General features: G+C 40.2%; 1 protein-coding gene across 10 annotated transcripts in view; it reads left to right on the top strand.

Moving 5' to 3' along the window:
• The window catches only part of Mapkap1 (MAPK associated protein 1), a 233,627-nt gene that overhangs the window by 106,591 nt on the left and 101,777 nt on the right, over positions 1-25,259 (top strand). For all 10 annotated transcript variants that reach the window (XM_063227619.1, XM_063227611.1, XM_013153476.3 and 7 more), the window contains 2 exons: positions 9,351-9,523; positions 24,081-24,257. In XM_063227619.1, coding sequence (XP_063083689.1) covers positions 9,351-9,523; positions 24,081-24,257 — 350 coding nt within the window. The remainder of the gene's footprint in view (positions 1-9,350; positions 9,524-24,080; positions 24,258-25,259) is intronic.

Below are 25,259 nucleotides of genomic sequence, written 5' to 3'. Positions count from 1 at the left end.
GAATGTCAAAGTAGGAAAAAGGGTAGCATAATAGACGGCATTTCATGAGTATTTATGTGGACTACACACAGAGGTAAGTGTTTTATATGTGGTCTCATGAAATCCTGTCTCCAGTTCCATGAAGAAGTAATTCATTCATTCTCTCTCTCTCTCTCTCTCTCTCTCTCTCTCTCTCTCTCTCTCTCTCTCTCTCTCAGTGCTTTCTGGAAGTACTGTTATTTATCTGCATTTTGTGGAGGAGAAAATAGTGACTCAGAGTTTAACTTGTCCAAGGTCACGCAGTAATGATGGCACTGCTGGGAGCTGAGCTCAGGCCTGCCTGATGCTACAATTCATGCTCCTCACCACCATACTGTACTCTGTCTGGCTTCTATTATTCTGGCAAGGATCCGGAAGATACCTAGATCAGAGCACTTGACCTTGTTAAAGAAAGAGTGACAGTTGATGTTCTTGATAATAAAAGCTTAATGGAAGCAAGGTTGGTGATTCAGAGGAAATTAATGAAATTTTGTCAATTTTATTTTAAACGTAACTTGTCAGAAAGTACAGTGTCCAGTGACAAACTGTAGAAATGTTTTTGACAAATTAACTCAACTACAGGTTCCAGATCAGGGAAATGTTAATTTAATAGCCTTTAAACAGTCCAGATTTATTGAGGGTTAAGATAGCATTATGAAGCCAAGCTTATAGCTCTGAATAGATTTGTCAGAGAATAATATACAAAATCTCACATTCATTACTACTGTTTTGAATATAAAAAATTCGTTTTCTAGACCCATTAAGCTGGGGTGTTTGGAAGTTTTTCTCTCCCTATGTAGATACTCTATTGCTCATAGCTAGGTAATCCTGGCCAGAATCAGATTTTTATTTGAAAACATTGTTTTTTTCAGGACTGGGCGTTTAGCTCAGCGGCATAAGTGCCGGCTTGGCAAAGGTGAGGCCATGAGTTCGATCCCTGATATATATAAAAAAAAAAAAAACTGTTTTTGATTGATGAATTTCATGAACTATTATCAGAGAGATGGTCATTTGAGGCTCCTGAACTGCACCCGTTTACTATGTTAGTAACTACCAGGCCCCTGGCAGAAAGCAACGTGGTGTGTCTTTGTTGAGAACAGTGGGGAGGAAGGTACTGGTGGAATGTGGCTGCAGCCATTCCTTTAAGAGTGCTTTCCTTCAAAGGCTGCAGATGACCCTTGCATCAATCTGCATTGTTACACTGTCTGGATACACTGATATATTTATTCCTGCATTAAAATTACATATAATGATCTGCTCATGCAGTTGTGACTAATAGAATAATGTAGCCTGCTTTTTGTCTCTCTAATTGCAGAAGCCAACCAGCCTATCCTTTGTCAGTTTCTTTCCTTTGGCAGAGAAATTGAACACTTAGGAACAGTTTTGAGATCTGATACTCAATTTATTATTGGCAAACCTGGATGTTAACTAGCACTGCTAACTGAGCTTACGTCCATCAGACTTAATTCAGCTACCTGAGCTGGTAACAGATAGTTCTTAATACAAGATTATCATCTGTTGTTATTCCTACTTCCTTTATTTTGGAAACAAACATATAATTCTGAAAGTAGTTTTATAATAAGCAAATAATATGTTATTTTTACTAATGGGATGAAATAGAAAAATATCTGATATAGATGTACATATTCTGTGAGTTAAAAGTTATTTTAAATTTTGTGCTTTTATGTTTTATGAGGTAATTATTAATTAGATGATGGCTGATAATATTTATATTTCATGGTGGACATAAAGACAGTTTTCAGAAAAGTGAGTTTTGTAATGTATATCACAAATAATGTATCACATTTATATCCTTTAACCCAATAATCAACACCTAGGAATATATGCATAGACAGTGATAGAAGAGAATGTGTCTGAGAATGTTATTAATAATAGGGCATTGGAAACTATTTCCGTTTCTAACAGTGGCAGAATGGGTTGATGGTACCCATATGCTATGATATACTGTGTTTAAAATCATTATTTGTCAGTATTAACCGTTTATTCCATTCCATCAGTATATGTAAGTAATTTCTGTATGTCAAGACCTGTTAGGTGCTAGGGACATTTCAGAGAAGAGAGGATGCTCCTAGCATAGAAGATGTGTGGCCATTTGACCTGGGGTAGAAGTGGGAGGTATGTTAGGCCTGTTTGAAAAGAAGGCCAAGAAGTGCTTTCAGTTCAGCAAAGGAACCTCCAACCTTTGTAGTGTTCTAGGTCAGTGACAGCAAACCTTTTAGAGCTTTCAGTGATAGAAATAGCCCACTGCACTCATGCCATAGGTTTGCCATCTCTGTCTTCGGCACCGGTAGAATACTACCCCTTTGTGTAGTTCATAGATGAGAGAGTGGGGAAGGAATTGGGGAGGATAGGTACAGACAAAAAGTGAAATCTCGGCTGTGCAAATCAAGTTGCTAGGGAGCAGAGAAGAAGAAATTACTCTGGTCTTCCCACTTCTTAGAAGAGGAAGCATTTGAATGAAGGACTGAAAAAGATCTGTATTTCCTGTGTGCCAGGCACTTTATGTATACCTTTTATTTGTCTTTCCAAGTGAGTAAATGGAGGTTCTTAGAGGTGAAGTTATTTTCGCAAAGTCAAAGGTCTAGCAGCTGAGAAAGTGGCAGAGCCAGGATTCAAACCCGGATCTGGCTGACTTGGGAGTCTGTACACTGAATTATTTTTCGGTGTACTTTTGCAGTGGTTCTTTGGGACCAGCTATCATATTCTACTAACTTGAGTTGGAACACTAGCATTGGGAGTAGAGGATCTGTCTTACATTTGTGACTGGCATCGTCTGTGATTTGACAAAAAGCTCACGATTGGCAATAAGAAGATGAAGATGTGGAGAGAGGAAGAATTTTAGAGATGAAATGATAGTTGGGAAACTTGCAGAGGTTTCACTGAGACTGCAGCAGTGGCAGTGAGGAGGGGAAAGAGAAAGATGTGAGAGATCTTTCAGAGACATTCAGATACAGAGGATGAGAAAAAAGAGGAGCTTGAGCTCTTAGCTTTGGTGACAGAGCATATGATGGAAGCTTTAACTGAGAAGGAATATAGAATGAGGCCAGGTGAAGAAGACAGCTAGTCCTGAATCTGCTGAATTTGAGATTCAGGCTGCATTTGTGGAGCCGTCAAGTCACGCTTGGTTGGTCTTCATGAATTGCACTTGTGCTGAAGTACTCTTGCTTTTTGTTCCAAACCTGTAGAGAGGGCTTTCGCTCAGTTAGGGGCTATGCTGGCAAGCATTGTTCAGCTTCAAAATTTTCAGGGTAGTATGGATTTATTAACTTTTTTTGACAAAAATTATTTACCCTGTTATAGGAAAGCATCTGAGTTATATCTTCAACTTCTTATTTCCACAGACTGTCACAGTGCTGGCATGTATTGTTGTAGCACTCACACAGTATATTCTATTCTAATAAACATTTGTTGCCACCTTAACAGAGGCTGAGCTTTCAATGTTCAGCTTCTCCCTCACTTAACACTCTTAAGCCTTGAATGGGCCTCATTCCTTTACCACCTTTTGTGTTTGTAATTGTAGCATTTACTATTTTCTTACTGTAAAAGTAATAATACATCTTCATTAAAGAAAATACAGAAATCTGTAAAGCAGAGGGTTAAAATCCTTCACAGTCCGTGTCTCAGAAGGGACACCCGCTCGGCCGTGGGTAGGTGGCTGCAATAGGGAAGTGCATAATATGTTTTCCTTAGGCAAATGGTCCTGTTGAATGGAAGGGTAAATTTTTGCTTTAAGAGGCCTTTGGCACCTCTGTCTGATTGTGTGATTGTTCCTTGGATCTCATGACATCCTGTACTTTACCCTTCTTGAGGCTTTTATCACCCTGTACAGCATAGACCTTCAGCAGACCAGGAGTCCGGTGAGGGTCTGGTCTGCATTGTCTCACTGGGCTTTGTCTTCAGATCCCAGTGTTGAGCCAGTATTTGTTGAATACAGAGTGACCTTGAAAGATAAAGCTGGGTCAATTTCCCTTATCTCTGTGCTGCCCCCTCCCTCCTGCTCTAATTATACCCTCATCTCCCCAATCCTGTATTGGGGAACACGTAAATTGCCATGCAGTAAAACTATATAACATGATTTTTGTTTATTGCTAGTTGCTCTTTAATAGTTAGATGTTAGGCCTTTGGAATATTGCTTGCCTTGATATGTGATGAATACTTTTAATCCTTGGGTCACCTTATTTTTTTTTATAAGTTAATTACTTTCTATTATGTTGATGGATTGTTTTATGTTTTAGATGATTTCCTCTAAATATTACAACAGTGGGACTATTAGATCGAGCTGACTGCCACCACCTTGAGCTTTTTCAGAGAAGGCTTCTTATTAAAAAATATATAATTTCAGGGTTTGTGCAAGGCACTTTCCTCCGTCATCACTGCCTCAAGATGGAATTAGAAAATTAAAAAGATAAAGTGCTTCATTCATTTAATAAGTATCCCCCATATTTATTCTGATACTTTCCCATACATGCCACTTTCTTGTGAATAGAGAAGGGCACAGGGATCTGTGGGAATACCTCTAACTGGCCAGGAGTCAGTGACTGATGCCCTGCAGCCAGTGACAGTGCACAGCTCCTCGTGGAGCAGCGCCTTTCATCTCCTTCCTGTGGGAGGCTGCTCTAGGCAAAGGTCTGGGTACCTCGTGAGGAAAGAAGAGGAGGGGGGAGAAGGGGAATGGATTGCATTTAGAATAACTTCAGGGAAAGGAGGGGTGAAATAGCAGCATAGGAGCCATCCTGGTATCAGGTTGTGTCCTGGCTCTTCTGGGACCTTCAGCAGGTGACCGCAGCGTTAGAAGCCTTAGTTTTCTCAGCTGTAACACAGAGGGCCCCTCTCAGAGCTGAGAACTAACTTACCTCTCAGAGGTAAGAATTAAGGGAGATAACAAGGCACACATTTAGCAGAGGTTACTTAACACTTAGGCCTAAGTAAATATTGGCCGTTGTTCTAATAATCAGTATTATTTTTAGGGCCCCTGTGGCACCCATTTTGGGCCTTGTGTGACATTGCGATGGGCTTGAGTAATAGAAATGGGTCAGATTTCAAAACTTACACCCTAAAAAGCCTACAGCAGCACACTTCTAAGCACTAAAGCAGATTCCATTCCTCATCCCATCCAGTCTCCATGTCTTGAGATACTGTGTCCCTGTAGCCTCTCAACTCTAACTCTACTTTTTCACAAGGAAAAGAACAAAACAGAAACAAAAGCAGGAAGCAGTGACAAATAATTGGTGTGGGCCTGGAAAAGAGGGTGCTGTAAGCCTCCTCTAGAAAGATACCTACTGTTCGAGTTTGAACCTTCTACCTGCCTCAGAGGGTTGGAACACTTGCTGTTTGGAGAAGCTTTGGGCAGCCACTCAAGTTGCTGTTTCCAAGTTGAAGAGCTTGCACTGGTGAGGACAGAGAGAGCGCATTACATAGGAAATTTACTTTTTCTTTATTTGCTTTATAACACAGACACAAGGCTGAGGGGAAATAATCAGTTGATCTAATGTTAGGTGCTGGGTTATATGAGAAGTGAAACTCCTGTAAAAACACTTTTAAACTGGCTATATATTTCCTCATCATAGTTCTGACCTTTTTCGCCTTAGACTGATAGAATTATAGTGTTGAGGATGGAGCCAGTGATTGCTCCTGTCCCTCCATCTCTCTGTAAGCAGCAAACAGGCCTGTAGAGAAGGATACAAGGGGCAGAGAAAACATTCCGTTCTTACTGGGGTCCTGGTCGTCACTTGGATCATTCATACTTTAATTTTGTAATTTAATATTGTTTTGTTGTTGTTTGCTTAGTTCAGTTTTATTTTTGAGATTGGCTCTGGCTATGTCCGTGTTGGTCTCAAATCCTTGAGCTGAAGGATCCTCCGGACTCAGCTTCCCGACCGGTAGGAATATAGAGATGGACACACACCACCACATCTGCCTTAGCAGATTTTTTTTGAGTCTTCACTTGTGCTGACAGTACCAGTCATCATATGTGTTATAGTAAACAAACAGATGCAATCACTGCCCTTGTGGAAGTTCAGAGGCTAGTGGGGAAGGCATGTATGAAAGATGAACAGAAATATAAAATCTTAAATTATTGGGTGCTATGAGGGAAATGGCAGGATGTGTGAGAGAGAGTAACTGTGAGAGGGGCTTTTTCCCATAGCATTGTTAGTGATGGCTTTTCTGAATAGGAGCCATATGGGCTGAACTTAAATAATCACAGTAAATAGGAATCCTTACAAGAGTCTTATAGATTTAGTAACCTGCGCAGGACCACACATTAGAGGATGGCCAGGCCTGCAAAAATTAGGAAAGAGCCTCTTAGATACACTGAGTAGCACCTACTGAAGTCTAGAAAGTGAGAGATGCAAGCAAGGGTGCAAGCAAGACACATGGATGTGCACAGTATTTAGGGTAGGTGGTAGGGGCTAATTGTGCAGATGGTATTTTGGTGGCAGTGGAGATGTAGAAAGCTGGGATAATTTTGAATACATGTTTTTCAACTTTTTATTGAGATAAAACATATAAAATTCACATTTTCAACCATTTTAAATATACAATTTTGTTTTTAAATGTATTCATAATATTATAGAACTATTACCATTATCCATTTTCTGTCACCCCCAAAAGAAGCCCCATTCCTTCCAACTCCCCAATGACCCCAGCTGCCAATCACTAGTCTGCTGTCTTTCTCTGTGGACTTGGCTATTGTGCATATTTCAAATACATGGTTCATACCATAGCTGGCCTTTTTTTAAACCATGGTTGATACCATAGCTGGTTTTTCTCTCTTAGCATAATGTTTTCAAGGTTCATCCACATTGCAGCATGTATCTGTTTATTCCTTTTTATGACTAATATTTCATTATATGGACTTCTGTGTACTCATCAGTTAATGGACATTTGAGTTGCTTTCATTCTTTGGCTTTATAGGTGATGCCACTCTGAGTCAGTCATAGGAGTACTTGTAATCCTAACACTTAGGAGAGGCTGAAGCAGGAGAGTCACAAGTTTAGAGTTTGCCTGGGCAATTTAGTGAGGCCTCTTCTTAAGAGTTGTGGAAGTGTAGCCCAGTGAAGAGCATCCCTGAGTTTGACCCCCAGTACTATACACACACCGCCGAAAGCCACTATAAGCATTCTTGTCTAAGTTTTTATGTGGATGTATCTTTTTGAATATATACACTGCAGTGGAATTGCTGAATCATGTGATAACTAATTGGGTTTATTGTCTTAAGAAACCACCAGACTGTTTTTTACACAGTTGATGTACCATTTCAGGTATTTTTGTTGTGTTTTATTGTTTTTGTTTTTGGGGAAGGAGAGGGAGTGATAGCTCATGATTTTAATCTGCATTATGATTAATGATATTTATGTGTTGGCCATTTGTATATCTTATTTGAAGAAAAGTCAGCTCAGTCTTTGCCATTGTTTTAAGGAGATTATCTTCTTACATAATGCGTTGTGAGAGTGTTGAATATGTTGTAGATAGTGGGCTCTTATCAGATACATGATTTGCAGATATGGCCTACCATTCTGTGGGTTATCTTTTCACTTTCTTGATAGTATCTTTTAGTGGCAAAAGTTTTTAATTTTGATGAAGTTTAATATATTCCTTTTGTTGTTTGTTCATTGAATGTCATTTTAAAGATATTATTGCTTAATCCAAAATCATAAGCATTTGTACTTGCTTCCCTCTAAGTTTTATAGTTTACCCTTTCTATTTAACTCTTTGGTGCATCTTGAAATAATATTAATGTGTGCTGTGAACTTTGCATGGGGATACCCAGTTGTCCAGCATCATTTTGTCAAAAGACTGTTCTTCCCATGTCGGAGTGCCTTTTTCAAGTAGACACACTAGAATTTACTGGTGGAGTAGGTAGGTGGTGTGAATGAAAAGGAATCATAATTGGGGAAGGGGGTACTGGGGATGGTACTCAGGGCCTTTGCACTGGGCTACATCCCAGCCTTTCCTATTTCAAAACAAGGCCTCACTAAATCGCTCTGTTTCCTAAGTTGAGCTTGAATTTGTGATCCTCCTGGCTCCCAGGATGTGGGATTCTAGGCCTGTGGCACCAGGTCCAGCACAAGTCGTGATTAATGTTAACTCAAGCAACTGGTGCAGTGGTGGAAGCACTTATTGGAATTAGGGAACCATTGTGACTTGAGGTGGTGAGATGAGGGACAGTGAAATGCTCCAGTCTGATCTTGCTGCCTATGACACTTTTCCACGTAGTGCGTAGTGCTGTTTTGAGGCAAGAAAGAAGACTGAGAACCAAGAAAACTAAGCTCAAGCCCTCAGCAAAGGAATGCCCAGAAGTTTGATGCATAACAGAAACAATCAGGGAGGGAGAGGTTAGTATAGGTACATATTTTAGCTTCAGAAAAGAGCAGTTTTCATAAGAAAGGGAAAGAGAGTTTGGAAGTGTTAGTGGAGACAGGAATACCCGCTTCATCTCCTGGCCAGGAGACTTGGGGATCATAAAAAGGGGGGGGGGGAATAAAAGGAAAGCTGGGTATGGTGGCACACCTGTGACCCCAGCTACTTGGAAGGCTGAGGCAGGAGGATTAGAAATTTGAGGCTAGCCCAGGCAACCTAATAGCACTTACCTCTTAAAAAAAGAATCAAAAGGGAAAAGGTCTTGCTTTGAGAAGCAGCAGAGAAAATAGTATATAAATTGTCAATAAATAGCAAGTTTTGATTAAGCCACAAGGATAGAGGCAGTTTTAGATTGATGGGCATCTGCAGGAGCTTCAGTGGGCAGAAGGGGAGATACAGCAGGGGTGTGTAGAACAGTGTGGGATGGATAAGGGTGGGAGACCGAGAACTCGTGCACTTGTGTGGCCCTAAAGTTGGTTGATATCCTGCAAAAAGGACCTAGCCTTAGCAGTCTTTGGAAAAGCAAGTACCTGGGTCCATTGCAAATGCTTCCCCAGTGACCGTGGTACCCACAGGCACTTATCTCAGCCTCTCAAGGAAGGATCTGGCCATTTCCAGTGTGGACAGGTCTTGCCTTGACTTCCACAGTGTCTCACTGAGTTAGGAGCAAAGCCAATCTCCTGACACGCAGCGTCAACTATGCTCACTACTCTTCCTTGTCCATATCAGTTGTAGTGCTCATTTACCTTCTTGCTGGCAGAGCTGGATCCATTGGTCCATCAGAATATGAAAATGAAAGGAAGAAAAGAAAAATGGTCTTGCAAACCATTCCAGGCTCAGCAGGTCTGTGCAGAAGGGATGAGCACTGGTGATGCATCCCCAGGCCGGGAGAGCAGGGCGGCTTGACTATGGCTGTGTGCTTTCCTCTCATGCATGTGCTCTGTCCACAGGGTCATGTAGGCACAACTGCGACCAAGAAGATCGATGTCTACCTCCCTCTGCACTCGAGCCAGGACAGACTGCTGCCCATGACCGTGGTGACAATGGCCAGTGCCAGGGTGCAGGACCTCATTGGGCTCATCTGTTGGCAGTATACAAGCGAAGGACGGGAGCCGAAGCTCAAGTAATCCTTTCTCTTTTTGGCTACTCTAGTTTCTGTTGGCCTCCTGGACACCAGAGTTCCGTTCTTGGCCCAGTCGGTCTTTCTAAGAGGTTTTGTCCTGGAAACCAGATCTCTGCACCGACCCAGCTCATGGTGCTCAACAGATCTTGGACCTGTATAGCTCAGGCTCACTTCACAGAATCTGCCTGCAGAGTGAACTTACAAGGTTAGGGATCAAGGTGTGAGAAGATGAATTTTAATGATTTCCAGGCCCTTTTTATGATACTTGTTGGTAAAAGTACCACAGGAGGTTAAGGGGAAGGAGCTGACGTTTGTTGAGGACCTACCATGAGCTGGCACTGGCTAAGCATCCCACACCTGGTATCTCATTTGATTCTCCCAGCTCCCTGTTAATTGTGTGTTGTGATCCTCTGTGTACAGAGGTAACTGCTCAGGATCAAAAGGTGGTTACTTGCCGAAAGTTATAGCCAGGGGAGATGTCTGATGCCATGGTTGTTGCACTATTTCGTTCTGCTGTCTATAGCATTTTGGTCTGGATTTTAGTTTTATTATCTGTCAGTTAGTAAAGTTTTCTCTCAATCATTAGGCTTTAGTCCCCATAAACAGTTTTATTAAGAATGTTGTGTTTGCAAGCAGGATCTCTATGCCTGTACATTCTACTTTGAACTTTGAACACGTTCATGATGGCCATAATTCATATGTCTTGCTATTGAGCAGCTCTGATTTCAGTGTTCCCATGGCTTGAACCACTGATAGTATATGCATGACTGTCCCATCAAGTGACCTTTTATTTTGTTAATAAAAAGATTGTGAAAAGTGATTAGATCCATTTGTACCACCAGAGGTACAAGCCACCCAATGGGACATTCATGCAGGTGCTACCCGTGAGTTAAGTCTGCGGAAACTTGTCAGCGTGCTTTGCTGCACTGTCTCTTCCCTACTAGGATTTCTTTCCTAAGAGGCATCCTCTTGAGTTCTCCATACTCTTTCCGGTAGTTCAGTGTGGAATCCATTTGGAAGATGGATTCTCAAGGAAACTTACTCTTGGCCTCTTCTGTTTTCAGAAGTGACATGACCTGGTCAGCTCTAGTTTATCTTCTTTAGGTATATTAAATTTGCACATAAAATTATGCCTTCGAGTTCTTACTGACATTGTGCTCCATTTTTCCTGAATAAATGTCTGTGCACAAATCAGGCCTTTTCAACCAAGTTACCACGTAGGCTCTGACTTGGGTTGACTCAACTACTCTCTTTGGGGCTGAGCTGTGATGTTGACCCTTTTCAACATGATATGTGAACAAGAAAGCAGAAAACAGAGCCATGGTGCTAATAACTTTATGTTGTTTGATTTCTTAAAATGTTGCCCAGTGCAAGCATGGAAACTTAGAAGTAAAGGAACTTGCCCAGTGTTACACAGCTACTAAGTAACAGAGACAGGAACTGAACCGTAACTGGATTTTGCAGATGAGGAAACTAAACTAAAACCATATTGCTGTCTTCAACCACATAGCAAGTGATGGAATTGGCATTTAAACCCAGCAGCCCTGGGTTCCTCTCTGTTACACTCCCTGCCTGGGACCTCTGAAACAGATAATATGGAAATGTTGATTGAGTCCCCCTTATTGCAGGCACCATCCTAGACCTGAAAATACAAAAAAGTCAGACAGGTAGCTCATGCCATCGAGGACCTTACTATCCAGGACAAACAGGGGCTAGCAGTACAGTCAGGTGCTTTGAGAAGATCCAGCCTTGTAGTTGGAGGTAGACACAAAGACCCAGAAAGCTCCCTCAGTCTGGTGACATCTAAACTAAAGCCTGAAGGAGCAATAAGAAAGGTCATGCAGAGAGGTTGAGAGGAGAGTTTTTAAACAGAAATAAGCATGGACTTCTAGCTAAAATGGTCTTTTAGGTTCACACTTAAGTTCTGGGTTCTGCTGCAGTAATACAGTAACAGGAAATGAAACGCATTATAGACATATGTATGTTAAGTACCAGAGGATGGGATTTCAGCACATCTTATTTAGGAATACAGTTCAACCCTGTAATACCACTTTGGCTTTGTTATTACATTCTCTCCACTAGTGTGGTAATAGTGAAAACTGGACACACCTAGTTGGCTTTCACCAGGCGAGTAATGAAACATGCTCATCCAGTTGTGCAACGTAACGCTGCTCAGCAGTAAAACAGGAGCAAATCCTGATACGCGCAGCAACTCAGATGCATTCTCTTGGAGGAAAAAAAAACAACCTGAGAAGTTTGCATACCAAATGATTTTACCTACATCACAATCTCAGAGTGACAAAAGTACAGAGACAGAACTGTTGTGTAGTTGCAGGGCACAAGGGACAGTGTTGGAGAAGAGTGAGACCATGAAATGGTAGTGAAAAGGAGCGCTGTTGATGGGATTCAGTATTCTGGTGGTGGTTACAGAACGCTGTATGGTGTGATCGCGTGTATAGAACAGCACACAAAAATGAATGAGTACACGTACAGACTGGAGAGAACGGAGCGACAGCTGTCATCTTGTTAACAGTGTTGTGCCAGTGTCAGTTTCCCTGGTCTTGATATTGATCTATTATAATTATGAGATAGCTTGCTCATACTTCCTCCCCTCCTTTCCACAAGAGGTTGTATGTGGGCTCCCCCAGACACATACAAGGTCTAACTAGGTAGTTCAGACTGGTCTTAACTCACTGTGGTACCCTGGCTGGCCTTGACTTCAGTGTTCCTCCTGCCTCAGCCTCTCTAGTGCTATGATTATAAGCATGCACCACCGCTCCCAGTTTCATTCTCTTAATGGCAGTTTTGTGAGAAGTTTTAAATGTCATTGAACTTCAGTTTATCAGTGCTTTCTTTCATGAATTGTGCTTTTGGAGTTTTGCCTATAATAAAACTTGCAAAACTATGCAAACTTTTGGAGTTTTATAATTTTGTGCTTACATTTAGGTCTATGATCCTGGCTAGGAGATGGACCACTGGTAACTGTTGCCTGGCATGTCCGAGCACTACACCCCTGGGTGGGTTTTTTCCCTAGCACTATAAACCAATCACTCTGTGATCCACTTTAAGGTAATTTTTAGGGAAATTCAAGATTCCATATAGTTGCAAGTGGACATCTCATTTCTCCAGCGTCATTTTTTGAAAGTCCCATCTTGCCTTTCTGCTGTGTCTAAGATCAGTTGACTGTTTTTCTGTGGATCTATTTCTGGCATACAAGATTCTTAAAAACATTCCTTAATTTATATTTCTCCATTAGATTCCAAAATGAAACAATATCTTTTAAGTAACACCCATTTGTGAGAGAAAAATAAAATTCAGTGAGGTTTTACCCTGTCATGAATTTGAGATATATACCTGCTCTTTACATAAAACCACATTTACTCTACTTCATAGATAATTTAAGGATTTTCCAGAGTAATTTTGACTATCCCCATTTTTTATGGAAGACTTTTGAGTCATACATTATGACTATCTTGTATACCAGAATGGCCCTTCCTTGCCTTCTTCCTTTCAGCTGTCCCTCAGGCATTTAACATAATTTCACTGGTCTCTTATCTACTTAGCTGTTTATCAGGCTACTGATAGGTGAGCTAGTAAAAGCCTGAAGAGTTTGCGGTCCAGAGGTGGAGGAGTAGTGTGCCTTGGAGATATTGCTATGCTCAGAGAATGGAAGTTTCAGGCAACAGAACAGTGCTGTCCAAAAGAAATACTGTATAATGCAAGCTACAAATGTAAGCCCATCTCTGCAACTTTTAAATTTCTAATAATCATAGTTTAAAAAATTAATAAAGGGTGAAATTAATTTTTCTGATACACTTTATTATAGACAAACTATATCATTTCAACACGTAATCAATATGCAGTATTCTTATTTGGTCATAAGTCTTCACTATCTGGTGTTTGTTAGCGATTGAAAGCACAGCTCCTGTGAAGATAGTGGGATTCATTATGACGCCCATTCTGGTTGACTATTATCTACTTTTGAAGACCTATAATGTTTTCAATGTTTTGGTTTTGTTGGTTTCGTTCTTTACTTTTTTGTTCAATTTTATTATAACTGATGATATAGGCAGTTCTATTAGAGATAGCGGGAGGCATTATGGTAACCATTGTTGATCACCTTGTATTATGCTTTTACATTATTATGTCCACCCTTTTGATTTGACTGACTCTGTTCTGTTATGTCACATTTGGTTCTACTCTCTTCCAAAAAATTAATAAGAACTGTGGGAGCAACAAAACCCAAAATACACATTTTGTCATTGTACAAAAGAGAGGAAAAGAAAGTGCTCTAAACGATATAACTGCATGTATATTTAAGTGTATAAGATAGATAATGATATTACTGAGTTTTGTTGGATCATTGAACAGAACTGTTTGCAGTCTCACTGTTGGAATGTCCACTTTATAAGCTTTAATCTTGTAACTTGAACAATTATTTCTAAGATGACAATATGTAATCCATTAATTAGTGATTTCCTACTGTTTATTTTTGTCTGTAAATCTATATAACTTGTACCCTTTCTCTTCTTTTTCTCCTTAAATAAAATTTAAAAAAAAAAAAAGAAAAGAAAGAAAGCACAGCTCCATTCACAGCAGCCACCTGTGGCAAATGGCCACAATACTAGGCCGTGTGACATAGAGCAGGCCATGGTGTAGCAATGCTGTGGCTGTCACCATTCGGTGGTACATCCATTTCATGCTGCTGTAGCCTTGGCTATCAAGAGCTCTTGGGGAATGTTGGTGGAGTTTGTGGATAGTTTGTGGAGGGTTACCTCATTAAGCATCAAACTTCATTTGAATCGTTTTGCATAGAAGTGCTCTAATTATGTAAACATCTTTGTCTGCTGCTTTTTTACTTCCTTCCTATTTTTTAAAATAAAGATGGAGTCTCACTGTTTTGCCCAAGCAGGCCTCAGATTCAGTCTGCTGCTGCTGCTGCCTGCCTCGGCTGCTGGGATTTGAGGCGTGTACCACTACACCCAGTCTGTCTCCTTCATTAGAGTATAACATAGCAGTTAAACGTATGAGATACAGCAGCCTACTTTCTGTTTCAAATCTGGTGTTGACACCAGCAGGTGATCTCGGATGATTACTTAAGCCCCATGTAATAAAGTATTCTCGTGTGTAAAATGAGGTAAAGACTCTGAGTAGTTATGAAAGTGAAATGAGTAAATGCATGGCAGATCCTCAATACATGTTCCTTTCTCCTGCTACTAAATATAAGTACAACCCACTACTACTGTAATTAATAGTAGTATTAGTTCAGCAATAGCAGCGTCAGTTGCCTTTTCGAGATGATTTGAATAACCGCACAGTGCTGTGATGCTCTGATGTCCTGCAGGCTTGCAACAGCATTCAGGAATATTTGACCTTACGTATGTTTCCAGGTAGCTTTTTTATTTACAGTGCCGTATGCTCTTCATGGTTCCCCTTTGCATTGTCTGCGTGTACACCTGCATTACTCTTCTCCCGTTTCTGCGTTACTGCTGCTGCTTTGTGATCCTTAGTATCATCGCTGAGAATCATTTGCCTAAACAGCTTAAGTGGCCTTTCCTCTTCTGATGGCTCCCAGACTTTCTTCTGTGTGTCTGTGTTGTAAGGCTTCATTCTTTAACTGGCGGGATACCCTGTCTGCTTTGTTTTCCAGTCAGAAATATCTTTCTTCTTCTCTTGATCCCCTGCTTTGTCTGATCATCCCTCCTCCCTCAGCTCTGGTGACTGCTAACTTTTCATTGTCTCTCTAGTGTTACATTTCTTTGTTCAGAAAATATTTTTGAAGTCCCAGGCCATAGGAATTGAGGATAAAATGGAGAACAAGAGAAATATCATTGCTTCACTCAAAAAATTTACAGTGTGTTGGGAAAGAAGAAATTATCAAGTGTAATAGCACTTTGTGACTGGCTCATTTCACTTATCATTTGTAGTCATTCATGCATTCTGCAAATATTTATTGAGTGTTTGCTATATCCCAGGCATTTCACTGAATGTATGGTGGGGAGTGGAACCAGACATGGTCTCTCTTTTATGAATTCCACAGTTTAGTGAGGAAAGTGGGCAAATGACTAAAATTAACTCAAATAATGTTTGGTTTAAAATGGAGTGAAGTGCTCGGACAGAGAGAAATACCATTTGAGAGAACCTAGCCTAGAAGGCAGGGTGCAGTTCCTGGGGAAAGCCACAGCAGAGGCCCTTGAACATGCTGTTTCAGCAAATGGAAGAGCATAGTAGTGACCTACCCTGGTAGGAGGAATCACGCTGTGCTCAAGGAACAGGGAAGGCCAGTGTGGCTGCAGTGCAAAGGAGGCCTGAGAGAAGGGAGTGGAGTGAGCTTGAGACTTGTGAAGGGCTACGAACAGTGGACCGGGTCTGGGAATATTCTCAGGACTCGAGAACAAATTGCATCTGGGTGGAGAGGAATGGAGTCTAAGGTGACTCCCAGGATTTCGGGCTTACACGCTTTGTGTGTTGCAGCACCTTCATTGAGTGGGGAGTATCAGGAATATCAGAGGAGTGGGCTTTTCGGTTTTGGTGTGTGAAGAGGAGTAGAAAGGGCAGCGTGAGTTTGGTCTTCTGCCTGTAATCTGAGATGCTCTTGCTAGACCTCAAAATTTGCAAAGAGTCATGTGTTTTTGTTCAGCCAGAGGTCAGAGGAAAGAGAGATAACCTGAAAATGCACATTAATTGAAGCCGCCAGCATGGATGTGTGAAAAGAGACAAGCCCATAGTGGATGCTCAACTGTGCGGACGTGGTGTGGCAATTGGGTCCTAGAAAATAAGTGGGTACAGAATGGAGAGAGTGAAGAGTTTGATTTTAAATGAAATGAAGGTTGAGATTACTTTTAAAAAGCCCAGAGAAGTCTTGTAAGCAGTAGCACAGATATGAGTTTGAAGTCTGGGCCTTGTCTGCTTTATGGGCTTGTATTTCCCAGCCCATAGCACAGTGCTTGACACATAGCAAATGCTGCCCAAGAAAGCAGGCTGTGGAATGGATGAGACCTGGACTGAGACTGTCTGCTCTTGCCTTGTCAGGAAGCCCCTTGCCAAGTATCTGCTATATTGGTCAGTTTTATTACTGGGACAAAATACCTAACACCTGATACTTAAGAGGAGAGGTTTGTTTTTGGCTCAGTTTCAGGGGTTTTAGTCCACGGTCAGCTGTCTTCAAGGGAGAAACTTTGTGGGGAAAAAAGATAAAACGCTACAGAAGCTGCTTGGCTCATGGTATCCAGGAAGCAGAGTTGCAAGGATCAAGAGCCTAAGAAGAGACTAAGAGAGTCCCTAAGGTCTGTACTGTGTGACCCACTTGCTCCAATTAGGCTTCACCTCCTAACAGCCCATTCAGCTGTGAACTCATCAAGGGATTAGCCCATTGTACGCTTGTACAATCCAGGTGCTTCCTAATCTAGTCAATTTGACAATCAAGATTAACTAGCACATCTGCTGAGGCAAGCTGCTGACTGTATTTTGACCCTTCATAAAAATCAGAGTTAGTATTCTCAACCTGGTGATGTGTTTATTTACATGGTAGATGCCGAGTTATGGCAAACATGTCATTCAATGAGTTGGACAGAAAGAAAGCCCAGTAGTACCGCTTTATAGCTGCCAGAGACACCACACTGCTAGGTGATGCTTTAGTAGAGCAGAAGTGGTTGAGTACCTACTGTGTGCCACTATATGGTAAGCACTTTAAATTATTAGCTTCTTCCTCACAACACCTTTGTAAATCAAAAGTAAGAATGTTTGTTGTTGTTGTTGTTTGCTAGAGAGAAATAGGATCAGGAAGTTAAGCAGCTACCCAAGATCGTATATGGCCTTACCAAGTGACATAGGAACAAAAGAGAAGGATTTAAAAAAATGGTGAGGAAAGTTCCAGCAGGGGCCAGGTATTGTGACACACACCTGTAATCCCAGCACGTAGGAGGCTAAGGCAGGAGGATCATTGGGAGAAAGTTCAACACCAGCCTGAACTACATAGTGAGACCCATCTCAGAAAACCCCCCCAAAAGAGGGGGGAAAACAAAAACAAAAACCACTCCAGCAAGTAGCAGAGTCGGCATTTGAGCTGAGGTCTGCCTCCAGTTTCCTTTCTCTTGACAATCATGCTGTACAAAGAGACAGAGCTCTTCCGGAAAAAGCACCAGGAACCATGTGAGAGTCCCCTTCCTTGCCTTCCTCTTTACTCCCTCTCTCCCTCCCTTTCATCAGGCATTTACATGTTCTCTTCATTGTCCCAGATACTGTGTGAGGCACTGGGATAAAAGGAGTCATAAAATATGATTTATAGCCTCAAGTTTCACGCTGGTGGTTGACACAAACTCCAGTTTACATACCTTACACTCCAGTGAGGCTTCTGTACCAGTGGATATCTAGAAGGCTGCAGGGACACTGAGAAGGGCTTCTGGTCTGTCAGGAGGTGGGAGCCTGGGATGCCTCCCCAGTGGAACTGATGCTTGCACTCAACCTGAGGAATGGCTCGATGACTAGGGACAGGAGCTTCCAGACCAAAGGACTTGAGCTGCTATGGTTTTCAGTGAGGGAATTATAAGCAGCAGATATGGCTAGAGCCTAAGGTGTGCTCCCAAGTGGCTGGAACTTGGTTGGAAGGCAGGGCAGAGTACAGTGGGAGGAGTCATAGAGGCCAGGTGATTTGAAGGCTCTTTTGACTTCATTCTATAACTAGTGAAAGGCATTAAGCATGGCAGTAATAGTCACATAGATGTTGCTTAAAGACCCCTGTGATAGCACAATTGAAAGTAGTAGTTTGCAGGGTAAATTTGTGGTAGGCTTCAAAAAGACAGAAAAAAAAAAAAAAAAAGAATGAAAGAAAGAAAAGAGCAGTGAATTTGAAGCCACTACAGTAGAAATTATCCAAAAAGATGTCAGACAGAGCAGTATGAAGATTGCTTTTGCTTAGAAATTAGGGAGGATTTTTGTCTTCAGCATTTCCGTACCAGAAAATTTAGACCTAACTATTTCAGAGTGAGGATGCTGTGGCTTGGCAAACCTTGTAGTGCTTTTTATTAAGTTTTACTTTCCATTTCATGGGAATTTGGGGGAAAAGAAAATCTTGACAGTCTTAAATTTTTTTCTAACTTTAAGAAGATAGACTTTGAGCTACACTCCTTAGGACCCTTTTCTTGCTAATGTCTGATACATCTTTAATTCTGTTGTCACAGTAAACACCAAAGCCCAAGTAATGAACGTTCTGGACATTTTAGAATCGTGTGCCCTTTCATTTTTCATTGAAAACAAAACAATGGCTATTCTTCTGTCTGGTCATACATAAATATATTTTGCATTTTCCAAAGACAAGTGAATTTTTATGTGTATGTAAATTAAACATGCCAGATCACACTTGGTGAATTCTGGATTGCTTCCTGGAATGCTCCTGAATTTTCATATATGAATTAAATGCCATCTATATATGGGCTAAGGCTTCTGTCACTTCATGAAAGCCATACCAGCCTTTGGATATAAAATGAGTATTGGTGAACAATTCAATGAAGTAAATTTTTCTAATGAAAAAATGTAACCAAATTTGATGACACAAATAGGTGAGATTTAGTTACTATTAAAGGTTTGGACCCACATCTCCACACTGTCTTTGCCAAGGATCTCTTCCTGGCACCAGGCTCCATTTTGTTCAAACCTCTGATCTTCCTCGTCTCCTGGTCCCTGCTCCCTCCACAACCTAACCCTGGACTTAAATCTCTTCTTATGGCTCTGATTATTATGTACTTGTTTATTAGTCTTCCAATCATTCTTCTCCCGGATAGTGAATCAAAAAAAAAAAAAAAAAACAGGAGTTTAGGTTTCTCTGTTTTGTGCTGTTCACCATGCTTCATTGTTATGAAAAACTTAAGACTAAAACTGCCAGATACCGTAGTACATTAAGTCACTTAACCCTTATAAAACTCTTGTGCAGTAGGTGTGATTATTTCCTCTGTAATTCTAGAATCCAGTAGACACAGTGAATGCTTTGGAAATTTAGATACGTGGCTGAGTCAGGTGTAGCTCAGACCTGTAAGGCAAATGATTCTGTGTGATAAGCAGAGAGATTTTCCTCCATTCCTTGTACTGCTCCATATTTCTAAGCTGTGTGTATTCTACATGTATTACCCTTATCAGAAACAAACATTTTATAAAGAAAATGAAACTTATATATACTCCGTACATTTAGAGAATATAGGCTATTAGAAAGAAAAAAATTGGGCTGGGGATTTAGCTCAGTTGCATAAGCGCCTGCCTGGCAAGGGCAAGATCATGAGTTCGATCCCCGGTACTACAAATAAATAAATAAATAAATAAATCAAAAGTGCTGAAGTGTCCAACCTGGAGAAAAGACAATGCCTTTCCTTCAATCCAGAAAGAAAAAAATAGACATCATTTAAATGTAGGTATAACCCTGTCAATATGTTGCTCCTTCTATTTCTAATTTTTTATATGTATGTCATAGAAAAAATTTGCCTAGTTATAATCATTTTTCACTTTCCAAGTTTGAGGCTAGCCTGTGCAATATAGGTAGATCCTGCCTCAAAATAAAACATGAAAGAGGGCTGGTGATACAGTTCAGCGCTCCCTGGGTTCAGTCCCCATTACTGCCAAAAGGGTGGGAATACTAGTAGTCTTAATGGACTGTAAAAATCCCCATTTTATCCTCTCCTCTTCCTGTGCTGCCCTCTCTCTTTCTTAAACTACAGTCTTTGACTTGTGTACCACCCTGAAAACTCCATTTTGTTAAGGTATCATTATGACGAGCAAGAAAAGAAAAAGAAAGCTTGTTATGTCTCCTCATTAGCACACATACCTCATTTATAATACCTTTTATGTGTTTTTGGTAAAGCTTCAGTCTGCATAGTCATATATTCATTCATTTCACAAATATTTGCTAAGTACTTCATAAATGCTATTTCTCTCTGCAGTAAGCATGAGGAGACAATAGAATTCCTATTCTTTAGGAGATTGCAGATGCATAAGCAGGAAAAAGAGCCAGGTGACAGTTGACATGTAGAAATAGCGATCATGTGCTATAAAATCGGAAAGGACTTGGTTCACAGAGATCCAAGTGATTTTGATAAGAAAATGGAGCTCAAAGAAAGTCCTTTACTGGTTGGAGGTTGAGTCAGCAGATGTGACTACAAAAATTCTGCTCTTTCCTCTCAACAGTGTCATAAGAAGATGCCCTGTTTTCCTTGTGACTAGGTACCTGTCTGCATTGGGGAATTCGTGCAGTGAGGACCAGAGCTTCCCATTTATATCTCTCATTTCAAAATGCCACCAATTTGTGGTTTGAAATAAGAATTATGAAACAGAAAAGTAGGGAGGCTTAAATTCTCTAGACTGTCTTTATCTGTTTAATTGGGTAATCAAAATCTCTACCCCCATCTTTTTAAAAAAAGATATTTCAGATAAACCTTTGTAAGCTCCTATTTTTATAAGTAATGTCATGGTTTCTTCCTTCTCATCAAATGCCAAATGTGGCATTTTCATAGGAGTGTGGGTTCCCAAACACCTTGAGAAGTTGTGATACCCCATGACTTTAGCAGAGGGCATTCAGGTCTGTCTCTTACATGCCATCTAATTTTGAACAAGCTACTAACCCCTTTGAGCCTCAGTTTTCTAATTCATAAGATACAAATGCAAATAACTGATTCACAGAGCCGATGTAAAGGTTCAGTGTCTTTGCACAGTGTCTGGCATATAGTGCTCTATAAATATAGGGATGACACTGTAGCTTTGTATAAGTATGAATTTGGAGTACCAATCAGTTTTACAAGTCAAAATACAGCAGTAGCTCTTTCTACTAATGACTGCTTTATAAAAGTATGAAGAAACTAGTAGGTCCACACATTAAATGTGTAATATTAGTCATTATTTTCTCAGATTTTCAATTAAGGGATTGGAACACTGCTGATAAACTTTACAGATGATCCAGAAAAAATGTACATTATTCTGTATAATATAGCAAGAAATTCTTTTCCTTGCTGAGCTCTCATTGCCCAGGACAGGCTACAGCACAAGCTTTGCAGATGTTTTCCAATAAATGATTTCACACTGTATTTAAGAACTAGAAAGAATAATAGCACTTGGCAATGAACCTTTTTGTGCTTTCAGGTCTGAGCCTGTGACATTAGTGAATTTTTTTTTTTTTTTTTTTTTGAGGGCAGAATTCTTCTGATATCAGATCAGTATTTGGCTTTCTGTTTTGATCAATAGACTTACTACTTGGCCTTGAACTTCTGTGATGCTGGGGAATCACAGACATTTCTCAGGTTGATTTACATGGCAACAAATAATCTGTGCTGTCTATTGCTTGTCCCATCAACGTCTTCCCCCTCCGTAAAAATCTTAGAGGCTTGGCGACCCGAAGGCTGGAGCGTGGTGCATGTGTTAATTCCAGTTACAGATGTGTGTGTGTGTGATGAGCTGTTCAGTGTTGTTGCCTTTTTGGGTTTTGGTTTCTTTTTTCTTTTTTTGCTCTAATATGCACCTAATCAGGTATTGTAGTGGTTTCCATTTGATTTTGTTAATGTTACTATACTGTTTTTTTATTTCTGTTCTATTCTAAGCACCACATGTATTATTTCACATAATTTTTACATCCCCAGAAATAATTGTGCCCTTTTTGTAGACATGGAAATTAGAACTGAAACATATTCTCTGAAATCACTTGTCCAAGAGCCACGAAACTGAGATTTGAACCCAAGTCTTCCTGATCAAAAAACTTTTAGCACTATACCATGACATTTTCATCATCTGAAGTATATTTTTCTCCTTTTGTAATTATTTTATGGTTAGTTTGGTACCCTGCTACAAAGATCTAAAAGTTTTCTGTACTATTCAGAGGTGAATATTAAGTTTCTTAACAGAATTGCAAATACATGAAATTTATAGTGACAAACATAGCCAGATTACTTTCTTGTTATCCATCCATTTAGCAAATTTACAGTTTCCATTAATTTTAATCTGTCCCAGTTACCTGTTTTCTATAATAAATGTCTCCTAGTCATGACAGACTCATTGAGTATAGATCACCTGAAGTAGACTTTCTCTCAATAAGCGGAGTTGCAGCTAAAGATTTGTGAATTAATTGGGAAAATTGCAAATCAGGTAGTCAGTGAAATAGTTCATTGTCACATCCAATCAATAAACTTTGTAAATCAACTTATTTAATTCAAAAAATGATCTATATAGATCAAGCAACCAATTAAACAATTAGCATACACTTTGTAATTAATTAATTTAAGCATCAATCATGTAATTAAAACTCTAAATTTAAGCTACAGAATTTATAAGTCTATTGCTTTCTGAACTATTAGATTATGCTTCCTAAAGTGGGATGTTTCTGAGTGCTAGCAGATTGGCAGTTTCATGATTCAACTTTGGACATCTTAATGTGTTTAAGTTGATTTTAATTTTAAATTGTCTACATGCTAGGATAGTCTCCCAACCTATTTTAACAAATCACCTTTTTACTTCCACAAAGGAGAGGTAGTAAGGATTGATTCTAAACTGGTGAATGAGGGGCTGGGGATTTAGCTCAGTGGCATAAACGCCTGCCTTGCAAGTAGTCAGTCGTGAGTTCGATCCCCGGTACCGATAAAAAGGCAAAAATAAATAAATAAATAAACAAACAAACAAACAAACTGGTGAATGCTGGAAGTGCTGACTGGGCATTCTGGGAAAGTGGAAATTGTCCAAAAGTCAAGAGCTCCAGGTATCTGCATCAGCCATTTGCTTTCATTCTGCTAAGGATTGAAATAATTCAAATTCAGATCCTGCCATGTGAGTTAGTTGCTCTTAAAGGAAAACTGATGACTGGTCCTGGGTGTCTTGCTTATTTCCCCTAAAAGATAGTGTCTTACTCCTACCCCATTGATCAAAGGCCTCTGGCTCCCTCTAAATAGTTTTTCCCTATATTTATAATTTTATTGTATCTAATTATAATTAGTATAGTGCTTACTTTTCTCCCCTACTGTACCTTTAGATATCTGTGCCTTTAGGGATGGTGTTAAATCTCAACTTTGATCTCCAGGATTATATTCCACATCCTATCCACAGCAGGTACTCAATAAATATTAGAAGATCTCTATAATCAATATCATTTCATTTCAAAAATCTATATAGAGCTAGATTTGGTGGCCCATACTTGTAATCCCAGCATTCTGGGAGGCTGTGGCAAGAGAATCACAAATTCATGCCCCACCTAGGAAATTTAGCAACTTACTGAGGCCTTGTCTCAAAATAAAAAGGGCTAGGGAAGCAACTTGCTGCAAAGGATTTGGATTCAATTCTCAGTACCAGAAAAACAAAACAATCAACTATATAGATCAGGCAACCAATTAAACAATTAGCATACCCCATTTCATGAAAGTTGTTTTTTTTCTTTGCTCTGCCATGTGTTTTCTCCCTATTACTTGAAGTAAGTTTTGGAGTTTCTGTCGCAGGTTTAGGGTACAGATCCCCATCGTTTGCTTGCTGTATACGATACCTTCCATTCCCCTTGTTCCCTCCCCGCTTTAACATTCACTCACCGTGTTGGTTTCCCTTTCAGTGACAATGTCAGTGCCTACTGCCTGCACATTGCTGAGGATGATGGGGAGGTGGACACTGATTTCCCCCCACTGGATTCCAACGAACCCATTCATAAGTTTGGCTTCAGTACTTTGGCCCTGGTTGAAAAGTATTCATCTCCCGGTCTGACATCCAAAGAATCGCTCTTTGTTCGAATGTGAGTACTGACTCTTGTTATTTATCTCAGTATGTTGCCCTTACCTTCTAGCATTTCAGATCTGATCTCATTTGTTCATCAAATGAATGTACTTGCTCTCTAGAGAGTCCACATATAATGATTACTTCCAGAGAGATGTTGGGGACAACATTTGCATTGTTATTTCATGCCTTTGTGCCTGCACTACAAACAGCCTGCTTTGCAGTAGCAAATTGGATAAGGTAGATCTTTGAATGTCATATCTACAAATAGGCCTTTGGAAACACTGGTGCACTTGGAAAGCAAAACTTGTAGATTTTTCTCCTTTAAAGAATTCAAGCTAAATGAAAATGTTCATTGTGGCCACTTCTCTCTTGTGACTTAAAATACCTTTTTCTATAGCTGTGTTCAGATCAAATTTGATTTTTCCTCTCAATTGCCTGCCTTAAACTGAGCAGATGTTCTTAACCTTTTCTATCCCTTTGCCAGTCTGGTAAAGCCTATAAAAACCCTTCTCAGAAACCTGTGTTTAAGTGCATAAAATAAAATTTACTAGAATATAAAAGAATTCAGTTATATTTCAAGTCATCACATTATTAAACATGATGTGGTAACACATGTGGCTTTATGAATAGAGTAAATAACAAGACCCAGCTGCAGTTCTAACCATAACTCTGGAAGTCTGTTGTTTCAAGGTAGTATAGTGAGTATAAGTGGTATTTGAGAAATCTGTACTAACTGTAATATGCTGTGTTGTTAGGATTTCTATTCATGACAATCACTAACAGTGCTAATGCAAGCTACTGTGATTTCTTGCCTCTGCTTATAATTCAAGGAAAGGCTACATATCAAACTTAGTGAAGATGGAAATGTAGTTTCTGTCTCCTGAGGCCTATGGACACGCTGAGTGCCATGGCTGAGGGAAGGCCGGCACACTCAGGCTTCACAGGAACCTAAGAGCTTCTAACCGCAGCCCCTCGCGTGGCCATCTCCTGGGAACAATAGCGATCCCTTTGGCACCCC

This window comes from Cavia porcellus, unplaced genomic scaffold, assembly GCF_034190915.1.
Source record: "Cavia porcellus strain 051 isolate PalLab524CR breed Dunkin Hartley unplaced genomic scaffold, mCavPor4.1 scaffold_1, whole genome shotgun sequence".
NCBI classification, from domain to species: Eukaryota; Metazoa; Chordata; class Mammalia; order Rodentia; family Caviidae; genus Cavia; species Cavia porcellus.
This window is presented reverse-complemented; position numbering and strand designations above follow the sequence as displayed.